The sequence below is a fragment of the Musca autumnalis genome, unplaced genomic scaffold (genome assembly GCF_047663935.1).
Source record: "Musca autumnalis isolate F117 unplaced genomic scaffold, ASM4766393v1 scaffold_1, whole genome shotgun sequence".
In the NCBI taxonomy this organism is placed as follows: Eukaryota; Metazoa; Arthropoda; class Insecta; order Diptera; family Muscidae; genus Musca; species Musca autumnalis.
In genome coordinates, this window is record NW_027411644.1 from 327,577,660 (window position 1) to 327,593,876 (window position 16,217).

A 16,217-nucleotide genomic window follows, 5' to 3' on the forward strand; every position below is an offset into this window, starting at 1 on the left:
GCAAAGTATGGACCAAATCGGTTATTCCCTTCCAGAGTTATCGTGCGCACAAGTTTTGCGACAATTTTTGAACATTTGTGGGGGAGGTACCGGAAGGAGTGGACCGATATAACCCATCTTCGAACTTAAATCAAATCTGGACAAAATATTTCGATACCCGAAATTTGAACCGAATCGATTGATCCGCTCGAGAGTTATCGTGCGCACCAGCCAGACAGACAGACGGACGGACATTGCTAGATCTACTCAAAATTGTCTGAAACGGATATCGTACAAACATACTTGGGGTCTAAAACCATTATTTCGATGAGGCACATTTTTGGTCGTATCAAAGTGTAAATACCCTCTTTAGCCTAAAGGCTGAGGGTATAAAAAAATTGATTTTTTTAAATTTGTAGTGGCTGTAACCCATTAAGACCGCCGTTCGTACTCGACAATAAAAAATAGCTCCCATATCATTGAGTTAATATGAATCATCGTGCACTTATTTATATGAGAGCCCCTTTAAATTGTTATGATTTATATTTATTAAAAAAAAAAAAAAAAAAAAATATATACAAAAAACATACAAATATATTTCTATACTAATAAAAAACTACAGTATTTACAATAAAATGTTTCAATTCCTAATAACTATTAAATACGATTTGCTGATGTTTCAAAATCCATTACTCCAACAGTACACGGTTCATTGCGAAGCAAATTTTTTATGCGGCATCCAATAATCTGATACATGACTTGGTCATTTGGCATTGTATTACCCATAAAGAGCTGTAGACCAAAAACAAACAGCACAATTATCACAATGTGTATTAAAGTTTCCTTAATTTAAAAAGAGCAAACCAATGTTTGATTACCTTAGGTTCGGTGCTTAAAGCCCACAATTCCTGATGTCTGTGACGATATTTTGTTAATTTTAAACCGGTGACAAAACGCCATTGCTGCGGCCCATATGCTACAACATTTAGATTGTCTGCAGAATATGCTCGACCCTCTTTCCAAGTTACCAGAGCATTTGAACCAATAAGCGTACAATAGAGATTCCCATAATCATCCATTATCTCCGATTCACATTGTGTACCACGTGAACCCAATACTGTAAAATACTTGACAGTGGCTAGATTTTCCTTGGGATAGTACCACAACGATTCGTTGTTAATTAAATGCAAAGGAATTCGAACCTCATTGAAGCTATTGAGTGAATGGAAATAAAGATACCGTTCTGCAAAGAAGAAACAAAAATAATAAGTTTTGAAACTTGAATATTTTTATATAGAAATCAATACCCCTACCTTGTAATTTAGTATTCTTAGGACTCAAACTAACCGTAAATATACCATCATGGGCATTATTGATCAGCGTTCTGTCCGGTTTCATGAGATCATGTTCAATGCGCCAAGATTTGTGTTTCAGCATATCATAAACAATTAAGCCATGACCCCAGGCATCGGAAATATATACACGGGTATTGTCACAATTATTTCCCGACTCTACATCTTCTACATCTGTCACCATATCTGTGTACACAGATATACCTGCCTTGTAATTATTCGGGGGAAGTACAAATCGTCGAATTAAATGATCCGTTGTCAAATTGAAGAGCAGAATTTGTGGTGGACACCATTGTAATGAATTTATTTGCCCTGAATCGAGTACCCACAACCGTTGGCATTCATCGATCTGAAACGTATAATAATTCTTAATGCATATGTAATGAGAATGTACTGTGTTTAATGTTTGCAAAAGGCAGTCGTGTTTACATGTGTCCTTATGGCTGACGTTATGGTAGAGCAGTTGGTTCCATGACCATGATGCCATTCATAGCTGGGATATGCCTGTACTTTTGAATTTAATTTTGTTTTAAGATCTTCCTCCTTGATTGTGGCCAATGAATAAGGAACTCCAAAATTTAGTCGAGGTATTGTTAGGAATGTCCTATGATAATTATTTTCTAAAATAAAACAAAGATTTGGTAGGGATTAGTAAGAATATGATGAGCATATTTTTAATATGTACATATGTTACTTTAACAAGTAAAAAGTCCTCTTTTGCCAATATAATAAAAAAACCCTAATAGGAACGGGGCTCCTAAATGTGCTAAGAGCAGATCCCTAATAAATAGCATTTTCGTAGTTGCCATTGAAAGTTGCCAGCGTACATTTTTATCTGTATCCAATTTAAATCCAATACCGACTACACACAGTAAAATTTTAGCGCATATACTACTTTACGTCAGATGTATGAAGGATTTTCCCTAAATATTGGGTCATTTCAGGGCCCATAATTCACACGGTCGCATAAGTGAAAGAAAGTACCGCCAATCAAACCCAGGACAGCGGGTTCTTTGTACCGGATTGACCCGAAACCAAAGACGTTTCGGCCAGCGGCTGCCAAACCTATGCATGCTGCTACAACAACAAGAAAGTACCGCAGTAGTTCATCTTGCTACTTTACGTAAGTTTGGGAGTCATTCGTTTCGATAGTGTCGTGGCACACTCTAGAATTTTCTGAGAGCGTTCGCGAAAGTGTTTCTGGATTTTCCAGAGCTTTTGGATGATTAAGTCTGGAAGCATGGACTCGCCCACAAAACACGACGTAAACACGATGATAAGCTATACCTTTGGTAAACATTTCAAAACGATTTTTGAACAGCTCTTAAACCAGAGATCCGATTTACTTGCTAGTGAAAATTTGAGGGGTAGGTCGTATTTTTTTTGTGTGCAATTTTTGGTGGTACTGGGGAAAGTTTATTTTGGGTGGGGTATGATTTGTGTTTGTTGGTGGGGTGGGGGCAAATTGCCCCCCTCAACTTGCTCGAATTCGAGAAGAGTTTCACTCGCGAGTGGAATTAAAGCGAGTATTCGGAGTTCTGCCGTAAACTGCACTTAATAATATTCAACTTTTGTGCGGGAGGCATCCCAAGATGTTGACCTTCTTGCAATACGTGTGAAAGAATTGTCACGATGTCCAAAATTTCTTCCAAACTCAAATTGTAAGTAATCATGATCAGTAATTTCAGTTGCAGGCAGGATTTTTTTAGAGTTTCTGTGCCGTTATCTCTGGAAGTGTGGATTTGCCAAACCCTCCCAAAAAATTTTTGTTGTTATAGGTGTTAAGGAAGGATCGCACCAGACCTATCTCGCTTGGACCTGACTCTAATGACCCGTACATGGAATGTATGTGGGTAGCAGTTAGTTAGTTAGCAGTTAGTTGCTGAACGTATACATTCCGCCGAGAAATAGCTGTCTTATATTACAAGCCTAACATTAGCAAGCTTTTGGAAGGTCATAATCGTCTGGTCTTGGGGGACTTTAATGCGTATCATGAAATGTGGCATTCGGCCCTCGGAAACAAACAGAGGGGTACAGCGCTGGCTGAGCAGATTGATAGCTCTAAAGGAGAGTGTCACAGTTCGCCAGACATAACCATAGTGTCACCGGGTCTGACAAATGAGGTTACCTAGCAGCCCGTAATTTCCCTTGGATCAGACCATCTCGCCAAAATTGTCTCTATAAGCGGACCACATAAGAAAGCTGATTGGCCAGGTTTCAGAGAGTTCACCGATCATCGCTTGGATAATCAATTATATGTGTGGACGCCAGTCGTACGTGGAATTCAGAAACAAAAAGTCTAAACTCCGTAGAGTGAAACAGGGGGTTCCCCAAAGTGGTGTGATATATCCGGAACTGTTTAACCTCTACCTTTCCTGTATTCCGCCCGCTCCAGACGGCATTGAGATCGTAACGTATGCGGATGATTGTACAGCAAGAAGTCAAACCCCTGGCGTCAGTTACCTACCCTGATGACATCTGTGAGAGACTGAGCTCCTATTTAGTCGATCTTACCACCATTTTCCACGCGAAGAATATGCAGATATCCCCCACTAAATCTATGGTCACTCTGCGCCACATGGACGGCGCAGTATAGAAGAGAGTTGAATGTCGTGGCGATCGTAGCAGAATTCCGACAAAAACTTTGTTAACCACATATAACGCGATAGATCGGTCTGTGGTAAGCTATGCGGCGCCAGTTTGGTTTCGTTGCAGTACATGCACGGGTGTTACCGTGAGAGCCATCCCAATGACTATGTGCTGGTTAGGCCCGACACACCCAGGCATATCAGGAAGGATATTCATGCTCAAGATAGGGAGGTCCTACAATATAGGAGAGAAGAACGAACATGCAAACACACAATAATAAACACTGTTACAACAACAATCGGCTCCAGATTGTCTGAAACGGATTTCGCCCAATCATACATGTATGGGATCTAATGCCCTTATTCCGATGAGGTACATTTTAATACGCCCAGCCTTTAGGTTAAAGTGGGTATATACACTTTTATACGACCAAAATTGTGCCTCATCGAAATAATAGTTTTAGAACCCATATTTGGGTTGGACAAAATTCGTTGTTTCAGACAATTTGGAGTTGATTTAGCCAGGTCCGTCTGGTTGGCTGGTCCGCACGATAACTCTCGAACGGATCAATCGATTTGGTTCAAAATTTAGCTTTCGTAATATTTTGTCCAAACTTAGTTTAAGTTCGAAGATGGGTTATATCGATCCACTCCTTCCGGTACTTCCCACATAAGTTTAAATATTTTCGCTAAAACAATCCCCACGATAACTTTCGAAGGCACTGACCGATTTGGTCCATACTTTGCATATGGTAATATTAATGAATATGTGCTATATGGACCTTCGTGAACCTCTCACACAAAATATGGGAGCTTTTGAAATTTTTTGCAAAAAGTTCTTCTTACGGGCTCTGATACAACGGGCAAGTCCATACTTCCTGAGATAAAGGCCCAAAAAAGCCTGTCGGCACCAACTAAACTGGATAGTACGTAAGATAACCCACGAAGGGAGAAAACGATTTGGTCCAAACCAGGGTTTCGGAGTCGATTTATTTTTGGCTCGACTCCGACAAGAGGGCCAGTAGGTCTTCTGGCAGAAAACTTGTAGGACTTACAGCTGTGTTCAAAATAATAGGAGTGCCCATACATAAAATGGAGTGGTCCAAAAACATGTTTAAACTTCTCCATTTTCGTCAATTCTGCATTTGATTAACATAGTTGACATCCCAACTGTTAATTCATTAACAGAAATGTGGCAATATGTTTTAAATTATTTACTGTTTACACCAACATTGTAAATCGTCTTAAAAATTGTTGTTCAAAAATAGGAGTGTGGAAGAGAAAGGAGAATAAAACAATTTTTATTTTAGTTTATTACCAGAATTGGCAATATTTTAGTTATTAGTAGTGAATTTAATAGATTTGAAGGCTGGTTGAAAACAAAAAAGGCTTTTGGATGTGGCCGCAATCAGGATATTGTCCTTGCAGCTATTTTCCTATCATTTGAGCATTTATTGGAAAATCGATGGATTTTATAAACAAAACCTTTGTTGATTAGAGTTTTTTTAACACTCTAGCTCTTACCTCGAACAATACATATTGATTGGTTCCTCATAAATCTGTGTATTTTGATCCTTGAGCCAAGCTTTAGCCAGTTTCCATTAGACTTTAAGGATTGAACAGAAAAGTGCATCTATAAGGCATTAATTCCTCGACCAAATAATCTTTTACGGCCCTTAGCATCTTAACTACTCGCAGTACAATTATTTTGTTTATATTTGAAAAATTGGATGATTGGCAGATATGAGCCATTTTTCTACACGCTTTGTTAAAAAGCTAATTTTAAGGAAATACTTCTGAAGTTGCCCTGCGAGTATGTTTATTAGGTTTTGCATCGTATAAAACACAATTTTCTATGAGAACTAATCTAAATTAAGTACTTTTGAACGAAAAACGTGAATTTATGTACGTAGGCCTTAAAGAAGCATTTGAAGAATATATTATTTTCGATAAAATTGGTATGGTGGGTAATGAAATGTTTGTGAAAATAAAAATTTTAAAAATAGATTTGATAGAAGGAGCGAAAAACGATTAGCTGCTATGCTAGCCGCGAAAGACTGCTATTTATTTGAAGGAAACGTGAAAATTGCTGATTAGTTTATCTTTTATTACACTGTGCGACAACAAAAAAATGACAAGGAAAATCGAGTAGATTATGAAAGTAGAGCTAAAAATATGAGACACGTGTATCGGCGTTTTAAAAGTTTACGTCGGAAAGTAACCAAAATAGGCGGGGCAAGTTCCGCCCATTTTTAATTTTTTCGAAATATTCGAGTTAAGATATCTTTGAATCCTTGCATTTTAGGTATATAGTGTCTTTGGCAACTTTACAGAGGAGTATGTGGGCAATATTCTTGTTAGAATTTTTAACCCTCATGCGGTTCATCAAAGGGGTCTTTTTTGTCCTTTTTTCAAAAATCTTTCAAAAACTCCTTAAAAATGTGATTGTATCAAATCCAAATATTCTACAAAATTGTTCGCCATAAAATTTTACTATAGGTCTCAGAATACACCAAATCTGTAACTCTTGTCTAATCGCCAGAAATCTCTAAAAATGAAAAACACTTTTTAGGGTTAAAGTCGGACTTCATCTGATTTATTCAAAATTGTCCCACAAAACATAATTTTAGAGAGATGGTGTCAGAGACAAAAATATTCTTCGTCAAATTTCACTATGGGTCACCAAAGGAATGAAATGTCTATTTATATTTTATATCATGAAAATATCAGTATCAATTTTGCTGAAAAAACATGAAAATATTTCCCAATTTTTTTGGTGAAAAATTTTTCCTTCTTTTTTCGAGTTGGTACATGGGAGTAATCTGAAACTTGGTTATAGGCGAAAAGTGTCAAAGGATCAAAAATTCTACACAAAATTTCACTATGAGTTTCAAAATAAACAATATATCTATGTATACTGTAGTCTTAAAAAATTAGATTACAAATTTATATATATTTGGATGAAATTATATGTTTCAATTTTGGACTGTTAATTTTACATAATTCCATACTGGATCAAAATCTAGCAAAATCCTTTACTTTTTGGGAATATTGTTAAAGAAAGAAATGTTCCAAATGAAATTTCATTATGGGTCTCTGAATAAAAGAAATCTGTAACCATAGCATATATCATTCTTAGCAGCACTTGTTTTTGATATATATGTTTTAGGGCCATATTTCCCAATTTTCATACAGATTGTCGTTGTGATTGGATACTGTAAATATCATATTGATGGTTTTTCGTTGTGAATTCATACAGAAGATGTTGTACGTTCCATTCAAAATGCTTTTGAAATATTTGTGGTGCATATATATTTGGAATATAAAAAACCCACATTGGACCTGCCCAAATTGCGTATTTTTAGTACTTTCAACTTAAATTCCGTAGTTTGGATAAGCCATTGGTTGCTTATATTGTAACTGAAAATACATTAGAGGTCTACGGCTACGGTCAAGTGAAAATATAGGTGTCATATGGGCTCTCACATGCACAATTTGGTGTGGTCCAAAATACTACAATAATGCGACTAACTCCTACTTTGGTGGCATTTACGGAATTAACACTAGCATTTGACATAAATAGCTGTATCATGAATGACCATAACGAACCCAGTTACGATATAGTCGTTTATGTCAATTTCTAAGGTTTATTCCGTAAATGCCACCAAAGTAGGAGTTAGCCCCATCATTGTAGTTTTTTGGACCACACCAAATTGTGCATGTGAGAGCCCATATGACACCTATATTTTCACTTGACCGTAGCCGTAGACCTCTAATGTATTTTCAGTTACAATATAAGCAACCAATGGCTTATCCAAACTACGGAATTTAAGTTGAAAGTACTAAAAATACGCAATTTTGTAGAATATTTGGATTTGATACAATCACATTTTTAAGGAGTTTTTGAAAGATTTTTGAAAAAAGGACAAAAAAGACCCCTTTGATGAACCGCATGAGGGTTAAAAATTTTAACAAGAATATTGCCCACATACTCCTCTGTAAAGTTGCCAAAGACACTATATACCTAAAATGCAAGGATTCAAAGATATCTTAACTCGAATATTTCGAAAAAATTAAAAATGGGCGGAACTTGCCCCGCCTATTTTGGTTACTTTCCGACGTAAACTTTTAAAACGCCGATACACGTGACTCATATTTTTAGCTCTACTTTCATAATCTACTCGATTTTTCCCATCATTTTGAAAAAAATTGAATTTTGTTGCACAGTGTTATTTTCATATACATGGACATTTGACAACAGCATTGCCATATTGAAATTGCTAAATTCAATAGAAATTCAGTTTTATTTTGTGCATTAAACATGGGGATAATGTTCTAATTAGTTTGAATTAAGGCTGTTAATGCAAATTAAGACCGTCGTCTAGGTCATAAAGCTAACATCCTGAGGACCTCATAATTTTATTTGGTCGAGGAATAAATGGCTTATGAATGCGCTGCTTTGGCCGATCCTTTCATAAAGGATTAATGGAAACTGGCTGAAATTTGGTTCATGGTTCAAAATACACCAATTTATGGGATAACAATCATTATGTTTTGTTTGAGGTAACAGTCAGAGTGTTAAACAAGTCTAATCAATAAAGGGTTTGTGTATAAAATCCACTGAATTCCCCAATAAGAGCTTAATTTATTGGAAAAGTTGCCATAAGGACAATAGCCTGTTTTTAGATACTATCAAAGGACTTTTGTTTTCAAAAAAAAAAAAAAAAAAAAATCAAGTACATTGTACTTAGTACTATCAACTTAAATATTTACAGTTTTGATCTTAAATTGAACTAAAAATATTTTTATTGTCCTTTTTCTTCCACACTCCTATATTTTAACAAAAAATTGTAAGACGATTTATAATGTTGGTGTAAACAGTACATAATTTAATAAAAATTGCCACATTTCTGTTAATGAATGTTTTTTTGGACCATTCCCTTTTGTGTATGGTCACTCCAATTTTTTTGAACGCAACTGTATATATAAGACGTTAAATGTCTAAAAATGTCGATTGTCATAGATCTTCACATTTACTTGTAAAAAATTTGAGGACCATAAAATATTCTCGACATGCATAGAGACGAAAAAGAAAGGTAAAAAAGGTCAAAGGAAAGTAAATATCCAGTGAATCGTTCTCTAACTTTGTTTAATATACCGTTTGCTTATATCGTCTGCTCCGTCGGAAAAGGTCGTAAGTCCCTCTCAATAAATTTTTCAGGAGGAAGTAAAAACATTCCAGCGCTTTCTGTATTAAAGATTTTATTATGGTGGTAAAAGCAGTAATCTTCGTTTATTTATTCCGCTTCAATACCTGTACTTTGTTTGATAAAATTCCGTCGCGTTTGGGAGATAATTGGATGTCTTTGGACTTACGACCTTTTCCTTGTACAGTTTTGTATTTTTGTAGGGACTTACGACAATTTCCAACAATTTACGGACGTTTTTAAAATAAAATATTTATACTTTACAAAACAATGTGGAAAGGGTATTATAAGTTTGTTTTGTCCAATATTCGTGTAACATCGCGAAGTATTCGTCGTAGACCCCCTCCCCTTGCTATTTTTTCATATCTTGACGAGATAAAGCGATCTAGCTATGTGTGTTCGTCCGTCCATTCACAATTTTAATAAAACTCCAGGCCTCGTCACGAAATTTTGTGGAGAGTTCGGGTTCCGACCAGAAGTGCCCCATTAGATGTTGGTTATGATCGAAAGGTGTGAAATGGACCAAACCCTCAATTTTTTCTCGACTTTGTCCTGTAGATCGCAGTAATATTCCGATCGGCGCGAAATTTTAAGAATGAATTGAATTTAAGACAAAGAAGAAGCTTGCAATTTAACCTGGTGATGTACCCTTAATCCGGGGTACGTATTTTAGCAAAAACACCCGACCACTCCCACTTTTTAAATATGCTACAAATCAATGGAAATACCAGATGTTATGCATAACGAAGCTTTGGTCTTATTGGAAAGCAAGTGCTAAGATTAGAAGGCAACATATCGATAGTTATAGGTATATAAGATACATTATATAAAGGTGGACACAGTCGGCATGAGTCAAGTCATCAGTTATTTGGCGGTATGTTAAAATCGCTTATCGACACCAACATTTCTGAAGATTTTTATACACTCCACCATAATATGGAGGGTATAATTAAATTTGTTATTCAGTTTGAAACATATCGATATATATATCAGAGTAAAATTCTAAGTCGGTATAACCATGACCGTCTGTCCGTCTTTTGAAATTAAGATACAGCTCCCAATTTGTACTATAGATCTTCGTGATTTGGTATAGAAGCTTCTATTACTTCTAGGATGTTTGGTATTAAAAAGGGTGTATATCGGTCCACGTTTTGATATAGGATTTAGCTTCATTATTCCATCAAATTTTGTATTTAGTCTTCGTTGGGTATACATCTTTCCTCTAGAATGTTGTCTGTATAGGTCCACGCCTTCATATAGCCCCCATAGAACGGAACCTCCCGATTTCCGGTATTTTGAAGGTTTTAGCATCATTATCACACCGAAATAGCTGAAATTTGGTGTTTATTCTTCGTTTGGGGTATAAAACTTTCTCCCATAAATTTGTCTATATAGGTCCATGCCTTCATATAGCCCATAGAACGCTGCCTCCCAAATTTCGGTATTTTGAAGGTTAGCCACATTGTTTTACCGAAATCGCTGAAATTTGGTATTTAATCTACTCCATAAACGAAAGGAAACTAATTGAGGTAAAATTCAATACAATTCTTGATGGAGGGTATAACAAGTTCGGCCTGGCCGATTTTAACGACGTTCTTACTTGTTATCGATAGTCACTTGCATATCCTAACTAGTTTGTTATGCAAAAAATATAATTGACATAAGAAAAGGTAACATAAACTGTTTCAAGGGCCAGCAACGTGGACCGGTTCGGTTAATATTAAGTGTGTTTAGTGTACGTGGTTTATTAGCTACATTGTAATCCCAAAGAGTGTCCTTTTTTGTCTTCCCAAGTATTTCTGCCCCAACTCCCTGCGTCTTTTGTTTTTGTTTGCAAACCATGTAGAATCTTCAGCATGTAATGTCGTCCGGCGTTTAGGAAGTTTATCATCAGAGCTTTCAGAATCACTGTGAAAACCATAGGGAACTAGAACCATGACACCATCGTCTAATTCCATTCCAAATTCATACTGATTTCAATCAATTATTGTTTTAGAATCATTTAATAATATAAACATTGCACTTACCCGTCCGTTAGAAGGTATTACTTTATTGAATTCAGAATACAAACTTATCTCGTTATGTGAATAAATGTCCCTAGAGAAACCACAAATTACCAGTTGATAAAGTTAAGTAAGATATACGACAGTAAAAACAGTAAAAATTTTGATTTTTTTTAAATTTTTCAATATGTATGAGGTATTTGAACACATACAGCATCCCAATTTGTATCAATGAAAAGGCCAGAAGTCCATCTTTCATAATCAGTTCGCTTATAGGGGAAAATAGATTTCAAATGTAAATTTTCGTTGCAATATAGAATTTATGATATTTTTGTTCAAAATTTTGGTCCACAGGCTCCGCCAAATATCATCCGATTATCATCCAAAGGTGTAGGCTAGTTCTTTACATTGTACCCCAACCATGGATGACGTTAAACATTATATCTGAACTACATTAGCTGTAGTATTCTTTTAAAGTATACATTTTCCTGTGGACTTACGACCTTTTCGTACTAAAAGTTGTACGTTTTGTGGACTTACGACCTTTTCCGACAAGGGCAAAACATATAGAAAAACGCGACATACTACCATTTTCTTTATATCATACGACGTGTTTTGACTTATACTATCATCCTGTAACAAAAAAGCGATTTCCAAAAAAAGTGGACTTACAACATTTTCCGACGGAGCAGACGATATGTTTCCTTATATCTTTGTTTTGAAAAATAAAATGATTTAAAAAAAAAATTGTGTCCCGAATTTAATGTAATGTTTCTAAAATGTAGAAAAATTTTGCCCGGAGTCAAAGTCGAGTTATTTTTTCGACCCAGACTCCGACTCCGAAACCCTGGTCCGAACGTTGTACATAGTATTATATCTTACAGACTCGGATTATGTCCGAATATTGACTATATCGGGCCGCTCTTTCGGGTACCTCGTAGGCACAAAGTTTGGAAAGAGTGCAGTTTAAGAACTCGTCTGGGAACCTTTTTTAAATTGATGGCTATTTTTGTATGCGGCCCTAGTTACGGCGGTGCAATTTTTTTCGGGAGCAAATACATACTTCCTGAGAAATTGGCCCAAAAATACCTATAGACGTGAGGTCTCAGGCTGAGGTTATATCTCTGTCGGCACGGCTGACTGATACATTATTACTTGTTATCGTCTTATCAAAGTGTATATGAGGAAAAGTCAAAATTTTTTAGTTTCCATGAAGCCAAGGTTTGCACTATTATAATGCGCGAACTATTATAGATTACCAGTAACTATGACTATTGCTGGATTAATTTAGATGTTTTTGTACAAACCTCAAAAATTTAGCAAAAAAAATTAATTTACGTGGTACTTACGACCGCGTAAAGGAAAAAACATAGGTAAAAACACGTTGAAGCTAAACAGGTTTTTTACATTGCTATTCGATTTCTGATTAAATCATTCAAATGACGGACATCTGTCCAAAGTAAAAGTAGGAGAATACAAAATGAAGATTACACTTCTAATGTATCACTTTCCAAAATTTCCACTGCATCCAGCTTTTGTGGATGCTGACATTTTGAAGCCGGATTTCAGGTGTTTTTTGTATTTTTTATGTAACTGGGACGCGCATTCGGATATTTCGAAAAACCAATTATAGGATTAAAGAACTCGCGATTTCGCATAATCTGATATGTATGTTGAGTATGTAGCCCACACAGCAGCAGAGTAATCTACTGCCAAATGCCAAAATTTAGTGCAATATTTTTCTAAAAAACCTATTTTTTGGGTACAGTATTTACAATATCGTTTTGAGTGTGCTGGTACCCCGCGATATTTTAGTTTTTCGACGATCCGGATCATATGAATCACAGACCGTAAAAATCCATCTACTAGAACGGCGGAAATGGCTACTGCAAAAATTGAAAAATTTGCGAAAAATGTTTTTCAAAATATCGCTGACTAATTCGCGTTTTATGTGGATCGTTTCCATTTCAATGAAGAAAGTGAATCATCACTCGCGTTTGTGCGAAAACATCGGTTTGAAAAATTTAGTGGCATGGGAGCTGTGTCCGATTTATCCAGAAAATACTGTGTGATGCTACATCCACGGTTCTTGATGGATTTTATTGAAATATGTTTAGATCGATGTATTTTTTCACGGTTGATAGTGAAATCGGATGCGCATAAAAAGTGTATGTACTTTGTGCAAAATATAAGCGTTATACAGTTTGTTGCACACTAAACTGCAGACGATGCTACATCTTAGCGGCCAAAGTAAATCCTGGCAAATCTGTACAAATTAAAAGAGAAGAATTCGCTGTATTGGTAAACCGCATGCGCATCAAGTGATTTTGAGGATTTCGCGATTTACACGCATTTCAAAATGAACATTACCCGATACAATTTTATTTCAAGATTATACCCCATTTAAAGGAACCCAACATTTATTTGAAAGATATCCATATCTTCTGCTAGATGTTAGCGTGTTTTCGAGAAGTGATTAGAATAAAAAATGTGATTTATTGCGTGAAATTTAACTAAAATGGAAGAAAAACTCCGACACATTTTTCTTACATTTTGTTCAACTAACTCACAAAATAAATTTTAAAAAATATTTTCTTTTACAAAAATTTTATAAATTTCCTCAATATATTTTTTGTTTTTTGCTATAATATGCAAACCGCTAAACGGATTTGTATAGTCTTGGTTTCATTTGAATCTTCGCGATGTTTAGATTACGTACATATTTTTTATATATTTTTCAGATGCATAAACAGCTTGAATTTTATTAGAACAAGTTGTAAACTACCAATTGTTTTGAATGCTTTCCCAATTTCCGCGAAAATTTACAACTTTTTCACTAAAGTTATGGGACCTCAGTAAACATATAGTATGAAGGGAGCCCCTAATTAAGAGAGTTTCTCAATATAATGATTAGAGTCTTTTAAAGATTTTTTTTCTTTTTATCAGAATTGAAACCGCCATAACTTTTGCGCGCAACAACCAAAATTAGTATCTCGAACAGATTTAAGAATGGGATTTTTTTCCCAATCTATGCACCAAAAATCTTTTATGTAGCTTAAAAAAAAAATTTTTAACTTTTTTTTTATGAAAAACTAAAAAATTTTGTCTTTTCTTCATATACCCTCGTGAGCCAATAGTTTGAAATTTGTTTTCAAATTGTTGTGACCCTATGTTCCTCCTAATAATTTGTATAATTATAATCGTTAAATTACATGTTTCCCTTTAGTACACATATTGAAATTTTAAAACATCTTTTAGACTTTCCCCACCAGGGGGCTGGATTCTTGTTCTATGAAAATTTGAAATGAAAAATATTTCCTTTATAATTTATTTCATTTGCTAGTTGTTTTTTTTCTTTATAAAAGTTTTCATTTCACATTTTTATAGAAACAGAATTGAGACCCTACCAACACCAGTCCAAAATACCGACCACCTTTGTTTACCTTTATATTCAATATCAATATCCACTGGTAATTGTATCCGCTTCAAGTCATAATAACCACCGCTTATGGCCGCACTACGTTCACTTTCACTTGGGAATGTCAGTTCGATGCCCTTCGTCCATTTGTGCAACGTGAAAAATTGTCTCTGTTTCAAACGATTGACATTATCACTTGCAGTTACGAGAAGATACGGAAATACAATTCCAATAAAAATACAAATTTTGAATTCCAACATTTTTTTGTTCAAATAAAACACTCGATACCATCCGAAATGAAAATTCACAGAACAACGATACGTCTTTACCACACCTTTGTCGGATGACAACTAAACATGCATCAAAGATGAAAGGTATAACTTTTACTTATGTTTGATGCTGCGACGATGCTGGTGGTTACTACCATTGGCATCGAACCCAAAACAAAAATCCACAAATCAAACAAAAACTACTCAAGATGCATTCATCTAATAAGAACCGAACGAAGCGCCCAGAAGAGTGATTGTCAAATAAAAATAACACAGTGGCGGAGGGTATGTTTTGGGTCAAAACGTAGTTTAACGTAAAGAACAGAAAATGTAAAATGGACATTTCTCCCACTGTGTCTTAACTCATAACAAAAACGAAAAAAATGCACACAGCCAATTCATTCTGACCTGGCCATTGTCGGCCAGACATTGAGGAAGACACCCCTTTGCCTTTGTCCGCTATTTGTTTTTTTGTTCATTGTTTGACAAGCCCTCCCAGTTAGTTGTTTAGCCAGACATTTGAATGTTTGCGTGTATTTCTCCTCTAACGTAATAAATCCTCAAGGGCTATATGTATGTACATGTAATTGTGTGTATACCTATGTTGTAAATGATTAAGTGCCTTGTAAGTTGATCCTTGATCTTCAGTACACTTGTCGATACCAAAACAAAAAAAGAACTCCCCACAGAACTTTATTTATTTGCTGTCTGTGTGAGTGCATATAGGCGCTAACAAGGTCTAATTGACTATTTATGCCGCTTTATCTGACGAATTGTCTTGGGAATTTGTTTCAATGTAATTTTACAGTGCATTATGTAAGATTGTTTTATATTTTTTAAGGTTCCATTCTTTGGTTTATGTTAAAAGCATACATGTTGAGATTTTCGATTCGCCTTTTCATGATTACATAGCAAAAAAAGATTATACTATTTTAATAGGAGTTGCATACGGCCTACCATGTAGTACGCCAAATGTGCGTATTTGGCTGCATGAAGTACTAATCGCAGCAAATAACATAAATGTACAAATTGAATTGATAGTTTGTGACTCCTGCTCAGTATACCTATACGAAATTGCTTGCAAAAGTAATAAGAGGAAACCCACTTTGCGAAATTGTACGAGGGCATACATTACCATGTTCTTTTGACTTACCCCATTGCATAGTTGTTTTCATGTAAACGTTTGCAATTTCAAAAATTATGTTTAGAAACAAATATGTTCATTTTGATCTTGTCGACTCCCATATAAAATTTATAAAACTATTTAAAAGAGGTTATCGTTATGAAAAGTTCAAATTAGAACTTTACTTAAAAAATTTTAATAGAAATGTGACAAATTGTCTTTCATCAAACGTGGATGAACATACGACCAAAATCGTAATAGAGAACATGATAGAATTC

The 16,217-nt window shown here is 35.3% G+C and overlaps 1 protein-coding gene across 1 annotated transcript; it reads right to left on the reverse strand.

Annotated features, from left to right (window-relative positions):
- Nucleotides 1-636: 636 nt before the first annotated feature.
- yellow-e3 (L-dopachrome tautomerase yellow-e3) lies at nucleotides 637-15,974 on the reverse strand. The gene is made up of 6 exons (XM_073966994.1): nucleotides 15,970-15,974; nucleotides 14,573-14,742; nucleotides 1,761-1,951; nucleotides 1,287-1,680; nucleotides 858-1,222; nucleotides 637-771 (listed from the first exon to the last, which is right to left on the reverse strand). Exons 1-6 carry the CDS (start codon nucleotides 15,972-15,974, stop codon nucleotides 637-639), a joined length of 1,260 nt encoding a protein of 419 aa, XP_073823095.1.
- Between the last annotated feature and the right edge of the window lie 243 nt (nucleotides 15,975-16,217).